The 24,609-nt window shown below is 37.4% G+C and overlaps 1 protein-coding gene and 1 pseudogene across 1 annotated transcript; both read right to left on the bottom strand.

Annotated features, from left to right (window-relative positions):
* Positions 1–320: 320 nt before the first annotated feature.
* Positions 321–4,633, bottom strand: LOC120279310 (annotated as a pseudogene).
* A 13,210-nt stretch (positions 4,634–17,843) lies between these two features.
* On the bottom strand, positions 17,844–22,398 carry LOC120278908 (putative disease resistance RPP13-like protein 1). Its single transcript, XM_039285652.1, has 9 exons — positions 20,530–22,398; positions 20,054–20,495; positions 19,895–19,970; positions 19,540–19,786; positions 19,227–19,438; positions 18,898–19,111; positions 18,770–18,832; positions 18,415–18,653; positions 17,844–17,971 (listed from the first exon to the last, which is right to left on the bottom strand). Exon 1 carries the CDS (start codon positions 22,367–22,369, stop codon positions 20,558–20,560), a length of 1,812 nt encoding a protein of 603 aa, XP_039141586.1. The 5' UTR covers positions 22,370–22,398; the 3' UTR covers positions 17,844–17,971; positions 18,415–18,653; positions 18,770–18,832; positions 18,898–19,111; positions 19,227–19,438; positions 19,540–19,786; positions 19,895–19,970; positions 20,054–20,495; positions 20,530–20,557.
* Between the last annotated feature and the right edge of the window lie 2,211 nt (positions 22,399–24,609).

The following is a 24,609-nucleotide window of genomic DNA, read 5'->3' as shown; positions in this document are numbered from 1 at the left end:
ATGTTAAAAAAAAGAGCTAGGAATTATATGGGGGGACATAAAGTGAGAAGCATACTTGGTTGGCAAGAGTTCCTCAAGTACCTGTTTCATTGTCTGCTCCCTTCTTGACATCCTTTCAGTCTCTTGTCTACTCAAGACCCTACACACCAGAAATTAGATAACTTTCAACAGCATAAACAAACAAAATATAGTAAAAAAGAAATGACAATATCAAACTTCAGTACCTGATTCACCGAAATATAGGTCTGACAGTAATAAGTAATGGCTACATTAACACTCTACATTACAAACTACATACACATTTCACAACCAGAAACATATACATCTCAAGAGAGTTTTGAGGTGCTTTGCAAATGCATTCACCTTTTTGGATAATGGTATACTAGATTTTAAGCATCCTTGTACAAAACTAGTTGAAATTGAGAGGTAGAGAGTTTAGGAAAGATTATAGTCCTTGATTTTCATCCTAGAACAGAGTTGATTTGAATACTGCAGTCACACCTAAATCAAACATTGAATCCAAAACTGAAGCCAGATACATGGTATTGGTGTCAACAAGACAAAGGCAAACTTCTGTGATAATAGTTTGGTGTCCGTAAAGGAAAACCATCGGTTGCATTTTATCCAATCAGTCAATCTTCACTGATGAATAGATCAACCGTGTGAACCAGAAGCACGCATAGAAGCCGATGGTGCCTGTCAGTACAAAGAACGAATACGAAGCGATAAGCATGTAACTCAGTAGAGAACACCAGATACTGGCTTTGTGATGTCTAGTTTTGTGAAGAAATAGAAAATGGCATATAGAAAGAGATAGAGCGCTGATGATCCTGAGGTGAGATAGGACCGCCACCACCACAAGTAATCTTCGCTGCACAACTGGAAGTAACAGAGCACGATTGTGATCTCGGCGCAGGTGATGATAAGGATCAGAAACACAAGGAAGAGGAATCCAAAAAAATGTAGTAGAACTGGTTCAGCCAAATTGATGTAAGAATGAAAAAAAGCTCAATGAATACAGCTCCAAAAGGAAGGATGCCTCCGATCAACATTGAGAAGATTGGATTCATGTACCAGGCCTGCTCGGGTATCTGCCTTGGAATTTTGTTTGTCCTCACAGGATCCTCAATAACGGGTTTCTTGAATCCCACATAGCTACCGACAAATACCAGAGGCACTGAAATACCAAACCAAAGCAAAACAAGCGCAGACATGGTAGTGAAAGGCACAGCACCAGAAGACTTCTCACCCCAAATAAGTGCATTTAAGATGAAGAAGACACCAAAAACAATTCCGGGAAACATGAAAGCCGTCTTCAGTGTGACTTTCTTCCATTCTGTGCCCTTGAACATTTTGTATAGCCGGGCAGAGGAGTAACCAGCAAGTATGCCCATGAAAACCCATAGAAGAAGCATGGCAGTCATCAATCCTCCCCTGTTTGATGGTGAAAGGAAACCAAGGACAGCGAAAATCATGGTCACAAGCAGCATCCCAAAGAACTGAACACCTGTTCCAACATACACACACAACAAGTCTGAATTAGTCGGAGGCCTAAACACATCTGCATGGACCAGTTTCCATCCTGTTTCTTCCTGGGCTTCTTCTTGGGTTTCCAGCTGATTATATCTGGAGATATCTCTGTATAGTGTCCGCAGCATTATCATGGCTACCATGCCTGAGAGGAATAGAACAATCATCAGAGAATTAACTATGGAAAACCAGTGAATTTGGTCATCAGCCATCAGAAGATAGGTATCCCAGCGAGATGCCCACTTCACATCACTCTCCTGCAAGCAAGAATAAAACCAGAAACATAAGTAGACCGCCATAGACATTTTCTATAAAGAACTTGCAGATGAAAACATTTGATTCGGTCAAGGAATAATGGCCAATTAAGTTACAAAGAAGATCCCTGGGCTTCGTAACCTTACCTTAAACTCGACATCGTAGGTGAATATGATGTCCTTATCTGCTTCAATCTCTTGAGGGTTATTAGAATTTACAACTGTCTGCTTTGCATGAGGATCACATGTGGTCAATCTAGTTGTATTACCACTCCACTGGCCTTCAAAGACATGCTTGACACTGCAAAATGGAGAATTAAAAATATCAAACACAGAGATTTCCATAGCCCATAAATAATGGAAGATGATTGAAATGAAGAAAAATATCTGTACAAATGAAAATTCTCAATGTAGTAAATTGGCAACCACTTGGCAATAAAATTATGATATACCTAAATGGTTTGACTTCAAAACCTACAATTCTTGCAAGATCCATTTCTTCATCCTTGTGGTACTTCACTGTAAATGACAAATGGTTGTTGATAAAATATTTGTAATCCTTGCTCTGCAAAAGAAGTTATGCCCATATAAGTGTTCAACAAAACTGTAGCCGATTAGAAACATTAACTGCATAGTAATTCTAGTGTGTCATCAGTTACCCCAGAAAAGGACAGTTTGAGACCAACAAAAAAACCAAGCTGATAAATAATAGTTGAATCCTGATTCACCCTTTGAGCAGGTACAACAAGTGGAAGATTGTCCAGAATCCTGTGACACATAATGAATTCTTAATAAATAAAAGTATATAGAATACCTATTTTAAATATAACTTCCAGTCCACTTACATGTTCACCCGATAATCATCATCTATCTTTTCCACAAATTCCTTAACTTCTTTGTCATTGAGTTTTATCTTGCAAACAATATTACACATCTGTGGCTCTCTCATCTCAAACTACAAGACATTGTTTCTCAAGAATAAGATCAACAGGAACCAGTGATATAGAAAAAGCACGCAGAAATTACATCCAGACAAGAAAGAGCTTCTCACCACATAAGGGGAGTTTTCAATACGATCACCACGAAGAACCTCCCCTAGATTTTCTGCACTGTCAACTATGGTATCAGGCTTGCAATAGGGAAGAGAGTAGTAGGAATATGGCAGTTGAGTCTTTGTAGAAGTTAGTTTGTTCACTTTCACAATAAGCGGATCTTTCTGCAAGCAGCACTTTGGTCAACAAAGGTTTTACAATAAAAATAAGGCACTTCACTGAAAATAAGGAGAACAAGATGATGATGAGGAGGAGGAGAAAAAGATCAATAAGCAACCATGTCGTGCAGGTACCCAAATAAGCTTAGGGAAAGAGATAACGAAAGAAACATAACCAAGTAGTACTTTGTGCATCATCAGAATTAATGATCGCATGAATTGGCAGTTACTATGTTAGGAAAAACCATTTTTAGCTGTGATCCAAGAACCTGGAATTCAAACTAATATCAGAGCAAGGGGAACACAGATCTGAACTCTCAAATAATAAGAGCTATTAAATTTTGTACAAGTGATTTCTCTATGAATCGGGTATCTCTTTTTGGTTGCATCCGCAATCTAGAATAACAGCAGTTCCACATAATCTTTCCATGTATAAACGTTCAATTTTAACTTATCCCATTTTTTGTCGTTCATCCATAATATTGTCGTCATCCACATTCCCACTTTCTTCTCATGAATTCTCATAATTATGACAAAGCGACAAAAACATAAATAAAAAATTCCAGCCCTTATCCTGCTATTCAAACTTAAGTTGTCCAGCATGAACAGTTGGTTCCGTTGAGTTAATGAATCATTAAATCATCCTTCATTTTTAGGGTCACTATTTTTTTAAAGTTAAGAAAAGAGCCTATTTACATATAAGTTACTCATAATTTGATCAATATGATCAATGGATTAAAAATAACTCAAAGATCGTATATCACACACATATTTTTCATGATCAATAAACATTAATTATAAGTATCATTAAGCATCTAAATGATGTTGAAAATTTATGAAAACATAAAATTTGGTGTATACAAAGTAGAAAGGAGCTCAAATATAAGAAAAATAACTAGTCTGGCATTATTCCATTTAAACCTATACCTTAATTTGGGTTGAGATGGCCAATATACGTTTGACAATAAGCCACACAAATATAATCAATAGTATGGACATCAAATTCCACAAAATAAATAATCCAAACTATAGTAATAAATTAAGCCAAAACACCTTGAAGATCCAATCTTTAATCTTGATTAGTAAAAAAACCCATAATAAACATAATTAAGCATCAATAATGACTTTGATCCAACAAGAAATGGCAAGTATTATGACTGAAATTTCCACATAAAACTATTAACCAAATAACCAAGAAAAATAACGGCGCCATCAATATCATAGACTAGTCCCCCGAAATTCATTCAAATCCAATGTTTCCCACAATCGAATCAACCTAGAAATAACAACTCAAGAAAACCCTAATCCACGAATACACACACACAAGACACACCAAAATCACCATTCATGTACAAATCCTATCGATATATGATGAGATTCATGGAAATCCATAGAAACTGGGAAGAAATCGCTAGGATAGATGACATCGGATCGAAAAGTAGAACAAAACAAGCGGCAAACCTTTCTGAAGTCCGCCGGGGCGACGCCGGGGAGGTAGAAGCACTCCCCGGCGATGAAGAGGAGCATGAGAACGACGCTAATCCATGGGAGGATCGGCGGAGACCGAGAGCTCGCCATCGATGAACAAGCAAGCAAGCGAGAGAGAAAGAGAGAAAAATGGCAGTCTTATTATGGAGATCTAATTCGAAAGAAAGAAAAGAAGCGATGTCAAATTGCTTAACAGTCCCTGAATGCTTCCCGTTTGATCATTGAGTCCCTATTGACTTCTTAATTTCGTTTGCCCTTTTCCTTCTAAATGTGAATATTTTAAAAAAAAACACCAAATTACCCTGAGAAGTGAGAGCCCAATAATATATATATATATATATATATATATATATATATATATATATATATATATGGCGATACGTCCTCTATGAATGTTTGTGAAGGTTCGGAGAGCACTTGCATAAAAAACAAAAGTAAGAGAGAGAGAAAAGAGAGGTGAGGGACATAGAACAGGGTGAAGATATAGAAATTGGATAACAGTGATGGAAAAACAGTGGCCAAGCATTATACTGGATTAAAAATAAATGAATGAATGCATGCCATTTTTTTCATTATATAACTATTTATAACACTGTTTATCCTACTTTTTGCATTGACTGAACTGTTGAATGGTTATTTTTGATATTACTATTCATAAATATTGATGATCGGAAGTCGGTGGATTCCAATCCGGCTGCTGATAGAGGGATGTCTGTAGAGTCGTTATATGTGAATGTCCCTAGTAGACTAGTCCTCGGTATATACACACACACATAATATCTACTGAGTTACTATTGTTATTAAAAAAATTGGATAAACAATCTAAATAGTTCCCTATCTTTTCACATATTTTTATTTTGGTCATCCAGTTTTAAAATGTTAACAATTTGGTCTTTTATATTTAATTTTTGTTACGATAAGATCACCTAGTTTATGGTGTGACTTGCTAGTGAGGTTGATGATTTAGAAAGGAGGTGCCATTAAAAAAAGTATAATATAATCCCATGGATGATAAACTTGTTCATTCCATGGATAATAAAAACATAGAGAAAATGAAAAGCTCCATGAATATCTATCTATTACAAAGTGTTAATGTAATCTGAAGAAAAGCAAACAAACTATTAAAAATTGTTATTTTTTTCACACTAAAAATATAATTAAGACAGTTTTTAAAATAAGAGTAAAGATTAAAAGTTAACTTTAACCTGGAAGACATTATTATCTCCGAATTTAAAACATAAATTACTATTATTATTTTAAAAATAGATAAAACCACATTTCATTAGCAAAACAACAAAATATTACAGTACAATGAATATAGAGAAATACATCAAAAACCTAAACACGGACTTTCAAGAGTAGAAAAATAATCGACAAAATACTAAATAAAAGTACAACTTGAGGTTTACAACCAAAACCCAAATATAAGGCGAATGAAATACAAAGACGACCTACAAGGAGGTTCTTAAACAATAATACAACAAATGCAAAGACATAAGCCACGTAATCATAATTCCAAAAGAAGGCATCCATCGGAAGCCTTCTAAGATCACTCGGGTTTCTACGCCTCCGATCCTCGAAAAAGGATTTAAAATAAATCCATGAGCTCACTAGCATCCAGTAAGTAATCCAAAAATAACTCGAAAAGCAAAAAGTTCAAATATCAATTTGTACGAAAATCAATAGTGCCAAAAAGAATTATCAAAGCCAAAGGATAAGACATAGATAGCAAAAATCCGTAATACGCTCCAAATTCGCAGAAGTGCCGAGGGTCATTTGTTTATCCTCGTGATGACCCGAGACCAAAATAACTGAAATCATTTATTTACCCTCGTGACCCGAGACCGAATAACAGTGTGGTCAGTTGATTATTTCACCGAATTGACTACTGATGAATCATAGCATTTCTCATTTTCCAAAATTACATTTGTCGACAAGGTCAGGTTTAACCCCCATCGATCGGGTTGCATATTGTTCATTTGGAGACCAAAAAATTCGAGATACAATTCAAGCCAAGAATACGTAATATTCAAGTATTTTCCAAAAATTCATCTAATAAAAATAAAGTAAATAATTAAATAAATGATAAATAAATAATGTAAAAGGAAATACTCACTTTTCCAAGCCTAAGCCTGGTTCTCACTTTGGAGAAATAATAACAACATTTCACAAATATTTTCCCAAAATTCAAGAAAATAAAAGATTTACAAAAAATAAAATAAAATAACACAAGTATAAATAATAGTGAAACCAATAAATAATTATTCGACCAATCTCAAGGAAGAAATGCATTAATACAATAATATACTAAAATTTGTAAAAATACAAGGTCTAATGTATCTCATCAATTGAAGAAAAATGGCCCACCTAAAACCAAAATAGCTAGAAAAATAATTTCAAAGGAAATATTGTCAAAACAAGGATGTTAAAAATTTTAGGAAGGAGATAGGCAAGGACATAAAGGCAAGTGGATATTTAAGGGATAAATGTATAACCCAAATAATATATAGGTAATTCAAGTTGATGTTAGGTGGACCAAGGATTCAAGCACTTAATAAATCTTAAGTTTTTGCTATTGGGAATAAACAAGGTTACAAAAAGGATAATTACTTTGCCAAATATTTGGAAGTAACAAGGAAATAACATATATAAGTTTTGGCAAATAATAGCACTATGGTTCCAACTAAGTATAGAAACTTCTCTTCCTCTAAAAACACAAGACATAAATAGATGGCATTCCCACAATAATTTTTAAAAGAATAAATGCAAACAAATTTCAGAAATTTTACATGAAAATAAAAGCAAAACAACAAAAATTTAAATACAAGAGTTTAAGGGATTACTTACTTGGTGATCCTAAATTCAAAAGAAATCCAAGATGATGCTCAAGGTGGTCCTAAAATCCAAGGGAAAACCAACCAAATATACATGAATACTTGGAAGAGTTCAAGCACAAAAGTTCATGCTAAGCTAGTCTAAAAATACCCCATTAAAACAACAACAATATGAAAGTGTCTACAAGTAGATCTAACATAATACTAATACTAGTGGTAATAACAATGATGTGGGAAGGGAACATAGAATGATTAATAGGAACAAGGACAATAGGTGAGAGAAACAAGGATGGAAATAAATCTCCTAGCACAAGTAGTAGATCAATGCATGCATGCATGCATGTATGTATATATATATATATATATATATATATATCTATATTTACACATACTTATGGTTGCAGGACCAACATGTGTGGATATATATATGCTACCAATTTAAAAAGGCTGCCAACAAGTCAATGTGCATGTAAATATCTATACTATACTTGATGCTTAAATAATCAAAAGCATGACATGCAACCAGAGCCACATCTTGGAGGCTTCTAGTCTTGTTTTTTTCATGCAAACAAGTAGGGATGCAAAGCTCAAGAGAGGGATCAAGCTTTACTTGGTATTTACTCGCAACAAAAATACAAATGCCTTAGAAGGTCATGCCAAGGGTGCGAGGAATTTCATGCACCCAACACACATGCCAAAACTACAAAAAGCTGAACATTCATTTGGCAAGCAAAACCCTGAATTTTCGGCTTGGGTTTTAAGCATCCATGCATAAACATAAAGATAGTTCCATGAGTAAATACTTATGTAGCTTGGAGGCTAAGAACTAAGGATCTTCAAGAGGCGCAAGAGCAAGTTTTAGCATGCATAAAGAGAGAGTTTTCATGCAAGGCCAAAAATTTCAAACAACAACCCATGCAAACATAAGAAGCAAGCTAACAACCATCATTCAAGAAGAGAAGTTATCTTACGGACAACATGAGCAACCTACAACAAATACCTCTAGGTTGATGACTGAAATGAAAAGCTCCTCCCCGGGTTTTGATACATCGCCACTACGAGTGATCCGGTGAGATGCTTCACCTTAAAGGCTTCAATGGAGAGGAGTGAGGTTAGAGGGTGGAAGGAAGCAAGGAAGGGTAGTGATAATGCAAGGGATGAGGAAATAATGCCGGAGACAAAGATGGACTGAAATCTCGAATCCCTCCATGTTTTCCTCCTTTGCAAGCTTTTCAAAGCAACTGAACCAAAGAAAAAGGATTAAGGGGTAAGGTAAGTATGTTTTAGCAACTTAAGCAAGATCTAATCATGAACTGGGTCCACAGGAATGACAAAGGGGACACAACATAGAGGCATTGAATAACAACAGTGATACAATAAGTACAAGACTAGCTCTCTTGGGGGAAAGAGAGATTAGTATTATTACTCTAACACAGACAATAGAGAAACTATGAGTACTTAATTAATACAGACATGCCTCTATCCTTTAATTACATAGCCATTTTGGTTGCCTTGCAAACTCTTGAAATGCAAGCAGAATTGATACCATCATGATCTGGCTTTCACCATTGTTTTCCTCATCAATCACTCCAAACACACAGGGCAATCATCAACACGCAGTTCTTTCAAGGCTGTAAGGAGAAAAATGCTATTCTCGCCGAATGAGTGGGCCGAACTCATACACCGAATGATGTGGATACCTACGTGGAATCCACGTCATCCCATTTCTCTCTCCTAATCAAATTAAAAATTTAAAAAAAAATTCTTTTTCCTTTCCCTTTTATCTCACCCTCCTCTTCACTCCTTCAAGTTCCGGCTGATGAGACTGCCATCAAGATGTGCTGCTCCTTCCCCTTCGTCCGTCACCGGAACCACTCATCCTCCAAATCCCAACCTTCACCACTACCACACTGGATATGTTCTCTTAAAAAAACAAGAAAATAAGAAAATAATCAAAAACCAACAAATGCCATTACAAGGTTCTCTCAAAACAACATCATTTCATGAACTTAAACAACAAATTGAAGAAAAAGAAAACAAATTCTTGATTTTCTTGAATTCAAGGAAATTCTGTAGAGAGCAGCTAAATACACACATGCTGATCATCAATGGAACAATACACATTTCACTCAACTATCCAAACCATAACAATGAAAAATTCAAAACATAGAGGTGAAACTCCTTCACCTCTGGCGGTACAGCGGCCGGAGGATCAGATTCCCGAAGCGATGAGATCCGCTTCACAATCACAGACGAGAAGCTATTCCCCCTGTCACGGATGTACTTCCCAAGAGCGGAGACATCGATCGCCGAGGAAGAATCTGAAAGGGCTCGCTCGATCGGATGGGGCCCATCGGAAGGGACATGAGTGAGGCCTGGTGGAGCTTCTGGTTGGGGAAGGTAGGAAGAAAGAGAGCATTGCTTACCGGGGTTGGGCTTCTCTGCCGGCAGCTCATGATCAGGGATGGCCTGCTCGCCGGCGAGGGGAGTGGCGTCCATGGGTTCTCTCACCGCCACCTCTTCGCTCATCTCTCTTCTTCTTCGGTTTGGAGATGAGATGAGGAGCGGCGGCTTCAGAGACGAGATGAGGAGGCGTTCTGTCCTAGAAGGGCTTCAGTTTGGGATTTTTTTTTTAATCAGAGGAGAGAGAAAATTGATGACATGGTTGCCACGTAGACAACCACGTCATTCGGCCTGTGATTTCGGCCAAGTAAATCGGCGTATATAGCATTTATCGGCTGTAAGATCCTACAATTTGCAATTCTTGCGTGTTGGCATGCATGATTCAAGCCTCTTGAAACGATAGTAACTTGGGGCAGTTGCAGCGAAAATACTCTTTGAGATTGGGGAAGAGCAATGAGTCATACATGCATGAAATAGATCAATAAAAATTCAAAACAGATTGAAAACATGAAAGATTAATTAAAATGCAATGAGTCATATGTACATATACCAAGTCATGTATGTCCACATCTCATTCCTTTGCTGCTCTGTAAATGTAATTCAAACTTCAGTCCTTGTATGCAGCTGTGTCACCAAAAGATACACATTATCATACAAAATCAGAAATTATCATATAAATAATACAAAGGTTTTCCTTTGTCGCATTACTTGATGAAAAAACACAGCACTCCCACACAAGATTCATCAAAGTCTTGATCAGTATACTAATTCCTCATGAGAAGAAAAACTCCTGCACATTTAATCATTCAGAAAAATATGCAAATTAAGAAGAAAATCAATTCAACTTATGAAATGAGGAAAAGTTTCAGTGCTACTAAGAAAATTTAAAAGCTATCATCTCACTTTGAAAGTTGAAACCAAGTGATTTGTGAGCTCAAATTAAACATGTTGTTTAGTCACCAAGTCACATATTTACCATAAAATTTTTGTTTATCAACAATTCCTCCTATTAAAACACGAAAACAAACACATGCGTATCACAATTATAAAAATATAAGTAACAAGTTTACAGTGTCGAGCTTAATTCATAATAATAAAGATATATAGAGTTGCAATATGAGTTATAGATATATATAAACATACCAGTTGTTATACATGTCCACATCTCATTCAATTACTGGAAGCTAACTTCATCATGATTCTCATCTGCATAATTAAGGCACCAAGTAGACAGAATATTATCCTAATGAGTCCTCTTCATCTTATTGATTTTTAGCCAAGGGATTGGCAGAGCCATTCCAAGCATAATATATTTCCACCAGTACTCTATTCAATATCAAGTAGAAGTTTTATTATTTGTAGCAGAAGACCTATATATTTTCAGAACAGATGAACAAAAAATCAGAATTAATTATTATGCTCTCTGACATTACTTACAAAAAAATAACATATAATTCCCCTCCAGAGAGCTTCATTGGAATAGCATACACACAAGCCATGCTCCAAAGTGATTTGTGAAGTTCTATTGGACATCCAACAATTAAATATGTGCCTGTATATAACTGACTCAGAAGAACCCAAGTAATTTATACCATAAAAATTTGTTTATCCACCATTCAACCTGTGAAACCAATTCAGGGTAAATAAAATAGAACCGCACAAGTGATGAGCTTAATTACCAATCATAAAATATATAAATAAATAATTTAAAACATATTAAATACATAAGGCATACATATGTATTCAATATTGAATTGGTAGATCACTTGTTCCTGCATTGTGCTTTACTCGTGTTCTGTGGGATTATTTTGGTAGACTCTTTAATCTGCCTGAACCTCCGAGGACCTTACTTCAAATTTGGTGCTCGTGGAGGTTGGAGCTGTGGCCTGCTAATAGGGTTTTGACTGACTTGGTTGTTAAAGTTTTATTGTGGAATATCTGGCTTGTTCGGAATGATCGCATATTTAATGCAATTTGCTTGCCTGCGCATGCTTTGTTCTTGAAGATTAATCGTATGCTCCTATCGTGGTTTGATGTTCTTACAGACGGTGCTAAAGCAAAGCTAGAGGAACCTATGGCTGCTGTTCGTCGTAGCCTGGAGTTCCTTGGATCACGTGGGGAGACGACTGGTATGGCCGAGGAGGCACACGATCTGTCCACAGGCTAGGTTCCCTATGATGTTGTAGGCTTTGAGGAGGTATGTTGTTCCTTTGTTTTGTTTTTTGGTGTTTTGGTCTTACCGTATCACTTCTTGTGGTGCGCCCTTTGTACCTTGCCTCTTTTTCTTAATCTGAAGTAGTTTATCCACATTTTCAAAAAAATAAAAATAAATAATAAGGCATACATATGCAGCAGCTATGCAACCACAAGGCATACGTATCATAATTTTGTTAGGCACTGTCAATATATTGAGATGAAGGAGAAAAAAAAACTGAAAAAGATGCTTCATGAATAATACCAGTTGATATATCTTCACCAAGGTTCATTTCATAGAAAAAAAATGTTTGGCTGGTGTACTAAAATACATGCTTCCGTCCTCTACATAGGCTACACTGTGATCCAAATTTAGTAGAAAAATGTTTTATGCTGTTGCATGTGTCCACCAAAGTTAGGCCTGCAACAAAGCACTAGAAATGAATAACTAGCTTATAGTTGAGATGTAATGAGTCATACAATATCCATATATACACCAGTCATTATACCTAGCTCTCTTATCTGCATGACTAAGCCACCAATCAAACATAACGTTCATCTAAGAATCCTTTTCATCAGATTGAATTGTAGCTGAGGGATCGATCAATTGCATCATTCTATGCATGTATGCATAGTTGCACATCATATAATTAAATCCACCAATATACTCTGTTCAAGATCAATTTCAAATAAATCAATTCTTGAATAGCAGTGTTAATGGAAGTAGATGACATCCACTTTGGATATCGACCACCAAAAAAGTCGCAAATTAATAGATCTTCAAGGCATGGCGGGGGAGTAGGTCATCAAAGATTTGTACAATATTGTCCATCTCTTGCTGTTGAATATGCCCATCAGTGTTAGGTGTGCAACAAAGCCTTAATTCTCTGAGGTGAGTCTTGCTTGATAGTACTGAAGAACTTTTGTAGCTTGATTTCTCCAAGTTTCTTACAGAAAGGTAACTAAGTTTTTCAAGCATCTGTAGCGCTTCTAAGTTGCATCCCTCTTCTCCATTGTCACCACTATCTCCGATGATCAATCCTTGCACATGATGAAGGTGTTCCAACTTGCCTATTCCCTTTGGTACATAATTCAAAGGAGTGTCCTCAACTCGGAGCCACCTCAAATTGTATAACTTAGTTATATTATTTGGAATGATATGCAATGACTTACAATCATTAAGCAACAAGAATTGCAAATTAATGAGATTTCCCAAAGAATCTGGTAGGTTATGAATGCATGTATGTTCCAAATCCAAAAGTCTCAAGTGTACTAGATCTCCAATATTATTAGGGATATTCTCAATCTTGTCATTAGTAAGAAGCAATGTATGCAAATGTCTTAGATTTCCAATCACATGTGTGTTTAAACTTGGAGGATCCCATAACTGCAAGTTTCTAAGGTGGTCAAGATGTGGAATGCTCACACTTTCTTTATTACCTGTGATTGTTAGATGACGTAGTTTTTGCATTGATTTGGTGCGTTGTGCTTCTTGTGGATCTCTTGAAAACCTTTCATCACCTGCGAAAAACTGAGCTAAAGCACACAACAAATCATGCATTGTGCATCTATACATATTTGCATATTTAGGATCGGGTTGTAAAAAACACCTACAAATTAATTCCTTGTAATATCCTTTTGCAACATCCTCCAAAGATGCATTGCTGCTTACTTCTATATAACCTTCGGCAATCCACTGGCAAACAAGATCATCACAATAAAGTTCATAATCATGCGGGTACAAAGAGCAATATAGGAAACAATGTTTAAGAGCTGATGGTAAGGATTCATAGCTTAAGTACAATGCTCCTCGGAGCTCTTCTGGAAGTCCTATAATAGTCCAAGCATTGCTGTTAAGTACATCCCCCCCATTCTCTTTTATTTTGATCTTTTGTTATAAGAACACCTGCAATGGCCTTTATTGCGACAGGAAGACCCCTGGATCATTTGTGGTGACTTCAATGCAATTTTTGACGTGGGGGACAAAAATTGGGGGCTGCCTAATTTGGAAGACATTAGAATGGCTAATGCTTTTTTGCATGAGTTAAAGCTTCTGGAGCCCCCCTCGATGGGCAGACGATTCACATGGACTAACGGCCAAACCGATCCAACCTGGGTGAAACTGGACCGTTTTATTGTTAGTGAGGATTGTATGAGTCTGTTTCCCAAGATGGTTCAAAATTGTCTCCCCCCGATTGGGTTCAGATCATGTGCCCATCAGGCTGGAACTGGGCAATCATTGCTCAGTTCCTCGACTTTTCAGGTTCGAACTGGTGTGGTTCACTGCGGACGGTTTTCTGGAGCTCGTCAAACAATGGTGGTCTGAGCTACAACCGCATGGATGTGAGGCATTTGTCATGGCAAAGAAATTCGCCGGGATCAGGGATCGACTGAGACATTGGGCGAAATACTCCTTTGGCTCTATCAAGCTTAAGAAATTGGATCTCTTGCACGAGCTTGAAATCTTGGATTTGGTCAAGGAACAACGATGTTTGACTATCCTGGAGCTTAAACAGGAAGAGGATCTTCTCTTAAAATTATACGACAATCGTAAACAAGAGGAGATTTACTGGAAGCAGCGGTCTAGGCTTCTTTGGTTTATGGAAGGAGATGAGAACACGAGCTTCTTTCACACTGTGGCTAATGGACGCAAGAACAGGAACTTCATCCCCAGTATTAGCCTCAACAGAGCTACCTTCACCAATTCTAAGGAAATTGGGAAGATTTTCTCTACTAGGTTTCAACAACAGTTCGGGTGTAAGCGTAATCTCCGTTTCCGGATTGATTTTCGTAAACTCATGGTTAATAGAATCGAGGTTGATTTGTCTCAGCTGGAAAGGCCATTTTCGTTGGAAGAGCTCAAAGCAACGGTCTTTGACCTTGGGAAGGATAAGGCTCCGGGCCCTTATGGCTTCCCTTTGCAATTCTTCAGAAAATTCTGGGATACTATTAAGATTGATCTCTTTAAGCTCTGTGAGGACTTCTACATGGGGAATGCGAACTTGGAAAGAATCAATTGGGCTAGTATTGTTTTAATCCCTAAGGTCGAGGCACCAGAGAGCCCGAGCGACTACCGTCCCATTAGTCTTATCAATTCCTCCCTAAAAATTCTCTCAAAAATTCTTGCAACTCGATTGAGTAAAGTCATTAACTCCCTTGTGGGTATGGACCAATCGGCTTTTTTAAAAGGTAGATGTATCTTGGATAACATCCCCACGGCGGAGGAAATTATCTTCAGCCTACACAAACGCAGAATTCCGGGGTTCATCCTCAAAGTGGATTTCGCTAAGGCCTTCGATACGGTGGATTGGGATTTCCTTTTCGATCTCCTATCTGCGCGAGGCTTTGGAGATAGATGGGTCGGGTGGATTAGGAGCATACTTCACTCCTCTAAGGCTTCCATCCTTGTTAATGGATCGGCGAATGGATACATCCGTTATCAACGTGGATTGAGGCAAGGTGATCCGTTGTCCCCTTTGTTGTTTGTTCTGGTTACAGATGCATTAAGTGCGATGTTCTCTCATGCCCTGGATTCCAAAATACTGGTTGAGGTTCCACTGGGGGAGTTCGGTAGATGCTGTAATCTCCACTATGCGGATGACCTTTTAATTTTCACCTCAGGGGGGCTCGAGGACCTCAGGATTATCAAACTTATTTTGTTCTTATTTGAAGGAATGTCGGGGTTAGCTACAAATTTCTCTAAGACTTGCCTTTATTCTAGCTACTGGGGTGAGTTTCCGGACTTTGTGGCTGCTGATACTTTGCAATGCGAGGTGGGTATGTTGCCGGTCACTTACCTGGGTATGCCAATCTCGGGTAGGCGACCGTGTAGACAAGATTGGGAGGGTCTTGTTCTCAAGGTCCGCAGAAGACTTGCCTCATGGAAAGTGAAACATTTTTCTCTGGGAGGTCGACTGACGCTGGTGAATTCGGTCCTTACTCCTATCCCAACGTATTGGATGTCCATTTTTAGGTTGCCTTGCTGGGTCATCAAAAAGATTGATAGTCTCAGAAGAGATTTCCTCTGGTCTGGACCAGATTTGGACCGGCCTGGCCGCCGACTGGTTAGATGGAAAAATCTTTGTCGGCCAAGGGACCAGGGTGGATGGGGCATTTTGGACCTCCCAGCATTTAATCATGCTCTTTTGGGTAAATGGTGGTGGAAGTACACTACTGATCTTTCTTGGAGTGGAGCGAAAGTGCTTCACTTCAACTACGGCGGGCCGCGGGGTTGTGTTGGCCATAACACGACTGGGAGAATTTCCTACTTTTGGAAAGGGGTCTTAAGTTGCCTACTGGCGTTGGGAGGTTGCATCTGGATGGATGTCAAGGATGGTCAAGATACCCGATTTTGGAAAGATCGATGGCTTGATGGGAGAGCCCCCATGTACCTGTGGCCTGAGTTGTTCAGTGCTTGTCATCAACCTAATGGGACTATTAGGGATCTCATTCACTTGTTAGATGCTCCGCCCCTCTCAGGGATGCGTGAGGTCTTTCCGATCCGTGACCGCCTGCTTGTCTCCGCCGGAACTAATAAGGATATCAAGAAGTGGAGTCTTACAGGCAGTGGGATGTTCTCGGTCAAGTCCTTCTACAACTTCCTCATTGATGGAGGTTAAGATGCCAAGTGGCTAAGTTTTTTTGGCGTAGCTGGTGTCCAAAGAAAATTACTCTTTTCAACTGGCTTGCTTGGCAAAACAGAATTCTCACGTTGGAAACCCTTGCGCGCAGGAGGTGCAACAGGATGCCGACGGATACTTGTGTGCTTTGTCATGCGGGGTCGGAATCTGTTGATCATCTTTTCCTCCAATGCCCTTTCGCTGTCCAGGTGTGGGATTACTTTGGTAGGTTGCTGCAGTTCCCGCAGCCCCCCGTCTCCTTGCGAGACTTGTGGGGGCCTTGGCGTCTGAGTTTGCTCCCCACCCGGAGGGCTTTTGGAGATCTTGTTTTTAAAGCAATTGTTTGGAATATTTGGCTGGCTAGGAATGATTGTATCTTTAATGCCAATTCTGTTCATGTGCATTGTATTTTGTTCAAAATTGATCGGATGATTTTATCTTGGTTATCTTCAGTCGAGGACAGAGTCCGTGAAAAGTTTGATGATGACATCACTTCTGTCCGGAGGAGTTTGGAGTTCTTGGGGCCCAGCGACGAGGTTCGGGGTGCGACCCAGCCTGCTGAGGAGGTTCATGACGCGGTCGTAGGATAGGTGCTTAGTTGCTGTGGGCCTTGAGGAGGGCCGTTGTTCCTCTCGCTTTTTTATTTTGATTGTTGTTCTCTTCTCGTTGTTTATTTGGTACCTTGTATCTCTACCACATCTAGTGGTTGGTTATTTTCTCTTTTTAATATAGTGGGTTATCCACCTTTTTCAAAATTAACTAAAAACCAAAAAAACTATAAAATTAATATTTTTGTTTTAAAAAAAGCCGTAGTTTAATTTTTAAAAATAGTTTTTCTTTATGTACTTGTTTTTTTTAATAAAGTTATTGTTTATCTATTTTATTTTAAAAAAAATTGTATTTGAGATATTGCATATCATGGCAGTGTTTTGTTTGATTGCTTGATGGAGGGTTGGTTGGGAATTTCCTCTTTCACTTAATTAGATAGGGCAAGTAAGGAAATAACAAAATCATGGTCATCCCATAATTATTTAAAAATAATTAATTATAATTAATTAAAAACTATAACTTTTTTAAAAAGTATAAAAAAATTAAAAATAAAATATTATATAATCAATTAATTAATTACGGTAAAAAAAAAGTCATTTTATAGAGAGCTTCACAGTATTTTTGGAAATTCTATTGGACATGCAACACTTAACAATCTGCATGTATATAACTGGCTCAGAAGAAAGTACTTTCAACATTTTGTTGAGAATAATCAAAAAAGAAGAAAACCAATTATTAAAGAATTGGCATGTTAGACTATCAATGTCCTAAATTCATGGTGTAAATTAAGCTGTTACCAAGACCAAGGATTAATTTTTGTACTCTGAATGGACATGAATTTCTCCACATAAACCATCAACTCAAGTAATTTGTACTGTCAAACCGCATGCCCTGCAGTTAAGTCATAATAAAGTCTCATATTTGCCATCAAAATATGTTTATCCACCATTCTACCAGTGAAAACTGTTAAGACAGGGACCCACCACCCTAACTTCTCCATAACTGCAGTTACAGGGAAGGATTGATGGTGGTATATCAACTAGAGGGAAGCGTCTCCCACAGGCGATGTGGGACTATAGACCTGAGCCACTGCGTCCCAACAAAAACCAATACAGGGTAAACAAAATAGAACTACGCAAGGGATGAGCTTCATTCCTAACCATCAAATATATATACATAAATAATTCAAAAGAGATAATGCATAAATATGCTGCAGTAATGCATCCATAAGGAATATATATCATACTTTTGATAAACTGTTAGCCACTTTCAATATACAGAGACAAAAGAGGAAAAAAAAAATTAAATGGATAAAAAGATTTCATTAAACTTACTAGTTGGTATATCTTCAACAATGATGGTTTGACAAGAAAATGGTTTCTTAGTGTACTTAAAACACATGCTTCCGTCCTCTGCATAGGCTACAAAATGGGGTACTTGCTGGAGGAGCAATCAGTATGGACACCCTTGCAAACAATGATTCAGTGCTTAAGTGCAATTCATCCTCACGAGGCTTCTTATATTGTTGTATATAGACTTCTTATATTGTTGTATATGTCCACCAGAGTTAAGCCTGCAATAAAGCACTAGAGTTCTCAGCAAAAACATATGCATTACAATTCTTAAGATATGAATAACAATCTTACGGTAGTGATGTAATGAGCATATAATATATATATATATACATACCAGTCATTATACATGTCCACATCTCATTCAGCAAGTTGATCAGCCTAACTTCATCCTAGCTCTCTGCAATATATAGAGATGAAAGAGAGAAAAAAATAAATTGAACAAAGAGGTTTCATGGATCATACCAATTGCTATATTTTCGTCAAGATTGGTTTGATAGAAAAATTTTGCTTGGTGTACTTAAATTGCATGCTCCCGTCCTCTGCATAGACTACAAAACAGGTACTTGCTGGAGGCTTAGAAACACTGATAGAGTGCAATGGGCACTGTGATTCGAATGGAAGTGGACTTGAGTCATGATACTTCTTATGATGTTGTATATGTCCACCAGAGTTAGGCCTGCAACAAAGCATTAGAGTTCTCGGCAAAAACATACATATCACAATTTTAAAGATATGAACAAGTAGCTTATAGTAGAGATGTTTCGAGTTATATAATATATATATATATATACCATTCAATATTCATGTCCACATCTCATTCAACAAGTTGAAATTAATTTCACCCCAGCTTTCTTATCTGCATGATTAAGCCACCAATCAGACATAAAATTGTCCTAAGAATCCTCTTTATCAAATTGAATTGTAGGTGAGGAATCGATCAATCGGACCATTCCTTGCATGTATGCATAATTGCACATCATATAATTAAATCAGCCAATATACTCTGTTCAACATCAAATTGAAATTTTTAATATTATTAACAGTTGATAAACATATCTATCTTTTGGTAACATGAAGATAAGAATTAATTACAAAATTACTTACAAAGAAACAAGAACATTCCTCCTCCAGAGAGCTTCATCAGAGTAGTAACATATATACTCCCAAGTCAAGTAGATGTGGATTCAAGCTCAAGTCCCATGGAAATTAAAGAAAGCATGGAGAAGGAATTAAAGAAACCCCCCCAAACATGTCAGGCCTCTTCGTATAAATCTTGCCCATTATTTCAATTAAGTTGAAACCATCAAAGTATCATACAATTGAGTCATGATCAAGTCACATATTGTTTTGCCTGTGGAAATCAATACAACAAACACCATACATCTCACAATTCATTCTAAAGATAAATTAATAGAACTAGCTAGCGATGTCCATAATTCAAAACAAATTGAAGACATACCAGTAATGGATGTCCGCATGTCATTTTTCGGTGGTGATCTAATTCAAATAAAGGATTTCATCATCCTAATCCTCATCTGCATAAAATTATTACAATTCTGATAAGTTATTTAAGCACTAGCTAGCAGAGACATAATGAGAAATAAAATGAATAACATACCAGTGATCGATGTTGGTTTCATAGTAATATGGTTCTTTGGTGTACTTCAAATACATGCTTTTCTTCTTTGCGTAGCCTATGAAGCGTGGTACTTGCTGGATGAACGACCAGTGTGGATGCCCTTTCAAACATCCCTTTAGTACTGCTTGGGCACTGCACTCCAAATGCAACTTGAATAGATCATCCTCATGAGGCTTTTCTTCACGTTGTTGGAGGAAAGAGACGAGCCACTGAGGGAGACTAGTGTTGTCCTCTTCAAAATCAAACACCTCCAAGCTTTGCAGAGACTCAAGCTTCTCTACACCCTCCAGCATTGGGCAATCAGCGACTGCCAGTTCTTTCAAGGCAGGGAGATGAGAGATCCTTGAAAGACTGTGAGCTTCTATAATTTGGAATTTTTGGATGTTAGCCAGATTCAAGCCTCTTGGAAGAGCTTTCAGCTTAGGGCATGTACCAATGGAAATGCTTTTGAGATGGGGGAAGAACATTAATGGCTTGCTAGATTCAGGCTCGTTGTCTTCTTCTTCTTCTCCCACTGATCAATGACCATTCCTCCCAATTACTCATGTTAATGAATAGTAGGGTTTCAAGCTTAGGGAAGGCAATTTCTGTAGGTTCTCCATTATATTTTATACCGAGAAATTCAGGACCAATTGATACTACTGCAGCTGCTCCTTCTATCCTCAGATACTTGAGCTGGGGAAGTTGGCCAAGTTGGGGAAGATGAGGGCAATTTGAGCAATTGGTTAAGGCCAAATAAATCAACTCTTGAAGAGCAGTAGTAATAGAAGTCGATGACAACATCCACTTTGGATATCGACCACCAAAAAAGCTGTCAATCAGTAGCTTTTCAAGGCATGGAGGTGGACACAGCTCATCAAAGACTTGCACAATCTTGTCCATCTCTTGCTGTTGAATATGCTCATTAGTGTAATTAGGTGTGCAACAAAGCCTTAGTTCTCTGAGGTGAATCTTGCTTGACAGTATCGAAGAACTTTTGTCGCTTAATTTCTCCAAGTTTCTTACAGAAAGGTAACTGAGTTTTTCAAGCATTTGTAGCTCTTCTGAGTTGCATCCCTCTTCTCCATCATCACCACTATTTCCGATGGTCAATCCTTTCACATAATGAAGGTGTTCCAACTTGCCTATTCCCTTTGGCACATAATTCAAAGGAGTGTTGTAAAGCCGAAGCCACCTCAAATTGTAGAGCTTAGTTATGCTTTTTGGAATGATATGCAAAAACTCGCAATCATTAAGCAACAAGAATTGCAAATTAATGAGATTTCCCAGAGAATCCGGTAGGTTATGAATGCATGTACCCTCTAGATCCAAAAGCCTCAAGTGCACTAAATCCCCAATACTGTCCGGAATATTCTCAATCATGCCTCCATTGAGAAATAATAAACGCAAATGTTTTAAGTTGCCAATCACTTGTGTGTTCAAACTTGGAGGAGTCCATAACCTCAAGCTTCTTAGGCAATGAAGATGTGGAATATTCACACTTTCCCTATTACTTGTAACTGTCAAACGGCGTAGTTTTTTCATTGATTCAATGCTTTGTACTTCTTGTGGATCACCTAAAAAACTTTCATCACCTGCGAAAAACTCAGCTAGTGCTCGCAACAAATCATGAATTGTGCAAATCGACATATCTGCATACTGAGGGTTAGGTTGTAAGAAACTCCTACAAATTAACTCCATGTAATAGCTTTTCGCAACATCCTCCATTGATGCATTTCCCTTTGCTTCAATATAACCTTCTGCAATCCAATGGCAAACAAGATCTTCTAAAGAAAATTCATGTCCACGGGGGTAAAGGGCACAATAGAGAAAACAATGTTTAAGAGCTGAAGGTAAGGCTTCATAACTCAAGTATAATGCTCCTTGGAGCTCTTCTGGGAGTCCTTTAATAGTCCAAGCATCGCTTTTAAGCACATTCTCCCAGTCTTTTTTATTTTGGCTTTTTGTTATAAGAAGACCAGCAATGGCTTTTATTGCTACCGGAAGACCATCACATTTTTCAACGATTTTCATCCCAATATCCTTCAGTCTCTGCATATCTTGTGTATTATTGTTTGTGAAAACTTTTTTGCATAGCAATTCCCAACCAACATCCGTAGACAGTTTGTTGACAGGGTGGATATATGTTGCCCTCATTTTTTTAGCTATACTTATATCTCTTGTGGTCACCAAGACCCTACATTTTTTTGTAGTTCCTTCAATTGAATTTTTAACTAAATCAATCCATACGTTCTCATTCCAAACATCATCTAAAACTAGAAATAAGCTCTTTTCATGCAGTAAATCACAAATCATTTTCTGTAACGGAGCAATTGTTGTGGACTCCCCAGGTGTACCCCCAATATCTCTTATGATTCCTTTTAGTATGTCAATCCATGATGTAGAAGATTTTGAAACCCAAATCCATGAATGTAATAGAAAAGCATCATTTATTTTTAAATGATTATATATCTGTTGTGCAAGTGTTGTTTTGCCTATACCCCCCATGCCAACAATGGCAAAAAGGCAGCATTTCTGTTCAGGTTGAGAGACTAATAATTTAACAAGACTCTCAGTGGCATCTTTGATATCCCAACCCACAATATCAGGTTCAGGTAAGGAGGAACTCTGGCGATAAGAAGCTTCATTCATAGGATATGCATCACTTGAGTTAGAAGAAGTTATGAAATTAAACCTATCCTTGTCCTCAGATATCTCTTGTAACTTAACATTGAGATTCTTAATTTTTAGCAATCTCACAGCGAAATCGCACACCACGAAAACAAGAGAACAAGTGAAAGTCACAACGTACCCGAGGACAAGAGCTTGAATTGGGTGGAGAATGATCATCTTGTAAAAAGTCCTGCTCCTTGTATCATGCAAAGATCAATAATGTCATCAGCATCATACATCACATCTTTTCAGCTCATTGACCCATCCTTTGACAGTCTTGTCTTGAATCCTTCTCTTCTCGGCATCCTCGAGCACGTTTCGATCCTCGCCATCCTTCTCTGGAGCCTTTGGAGCTCAGCCTTCACTCCACACACCATGATGGCCTTCTCTTCCATGACATTAGCCAGTCTATCCACCAGCTTTTCTGCAAAAGCATCCAAAATCATAGCCATTTTTTTTTCTCTCTTTGTTACCACAAATCTTCTCAAGATCACAAGAATGAATGGCAATGAAAAAAAAAAAATTAGGAATTACATCCATCCCAATTTATAAAGGAAGAACATCTGATACTTTGCCTCTTACTACTGCTACTGCTACTTTGGAATATAGTTCAGACACTTTATTCTTTTCTAAACCTAGAAGACATGATCTAAAAGAACATTGAAGTTGCAAACTAGTAAAATCTTGCAGAACATATATAGAACATAGTACCTTGAGTGTTGGCAAAGTATTCCTTGGTTATTTAAAAGGTAATCCAGCACATGCTGCTGTGATTAGTGAGACTAGTTTTAGACATTGCTGCACTAATACAACAGGGTACCTTTAGTCATGTTATGCAAGCTCTTTCAACTTCTTCAGCTTTTCTTTTTCAATGATTAAAGTCACTTGCCACCCCTGAACTTTGAAATTTTGTTAGTTTTACTCATATATATTCATTTAATCTGGCATCAAATTTGTTAATTTTGATATTTCTCCTGATATCATAGTAGAGGCAACCAAACATATGACACTTCTATGTGAATCAGCATCATTATATATATTTGGTATCAAATTTGTTCATTTTGATCCTTCTGTTCATATCATGGCAGAATAGTCAAAATGAATAAATTTGTAGAGTCTCAGCCAAATAAAATCTACATGAACTTCAAAAAAATAAAAAATAAAGCACATATATTGAGATAACAAAGAAAATATAAAAGAAATTTATAAAATACACATGGGAGGAAAATGGAAGAAGAAACTCACCCTCGGTGGAGAAAGTATAAAAGTGCACAAAACAAAACTTAAACATAAACATTTCTTCAAAGATACTATAACAACTTTTTTTTAAATAAAAAAAAAATCTTTTGACCATTTTTTTTTTATTTTTCATGTAAAAGTGAATTTTAAACCAGTTTAAACTTTGATGTTATTTCTTGGTGTTTGATATTTGCACTATGTCATTTCCGGTTGAGAAAGAGTTTATTTATTTATTTATTGATAGAATTAGAGTTTGCCAACTCACGAGGCAAGCATGATTGTTGATTTTTATCCTTTAACCAATATATATATATAGATATATATTGCGACTCGATATTGAACAATAATCTCTCGAGTTAGTCAACCATTGGATGGGTCAGATGAGTATGACACTGAAAAGATAAGGGGAGATCGTGGGCTCAAACCCTCCCCGACGAGATTATTCTACCGTCATCGTTTATATCACTGTTCACCCCGGGATTCTTATACTATTCTCATACTGTCATATACTCGCGACATTCGGGTTTTCAGATCTTGTTTGCATCTGCTCATATTAATATAAAAAAACATTTGTCTATTTTTAAAACAATACCTCAAGTTGGTCCTTACTATTAATTTCTGTGAGTGAAGTGGCAAAGCCTGCT

Source organism: Dioscorea cayenensis, chromosome 16 (genome assembly GCF_009730915.1).
Source record: "Dioscorea cayenensis subsp. rotundata cultivar TDr96_F1 chromosome 16, TDr96_F1_v2_PseudoChromosome.rev07_lg8_w22 25.fasta, whole genome shotgun sequence".
NCBI lineage: Eukaryota > Viridiplantae > Streptophyta > Magnoliopsida > Dioscoreales > Dioscoreaceae > Dioscorea > Dioscorea cayenensis.
The sequence above is the reverse complement of the archived record's forward strand: the minus strand, read 5'-3'. Positions and strand labels throughout refer to the sequence as shown.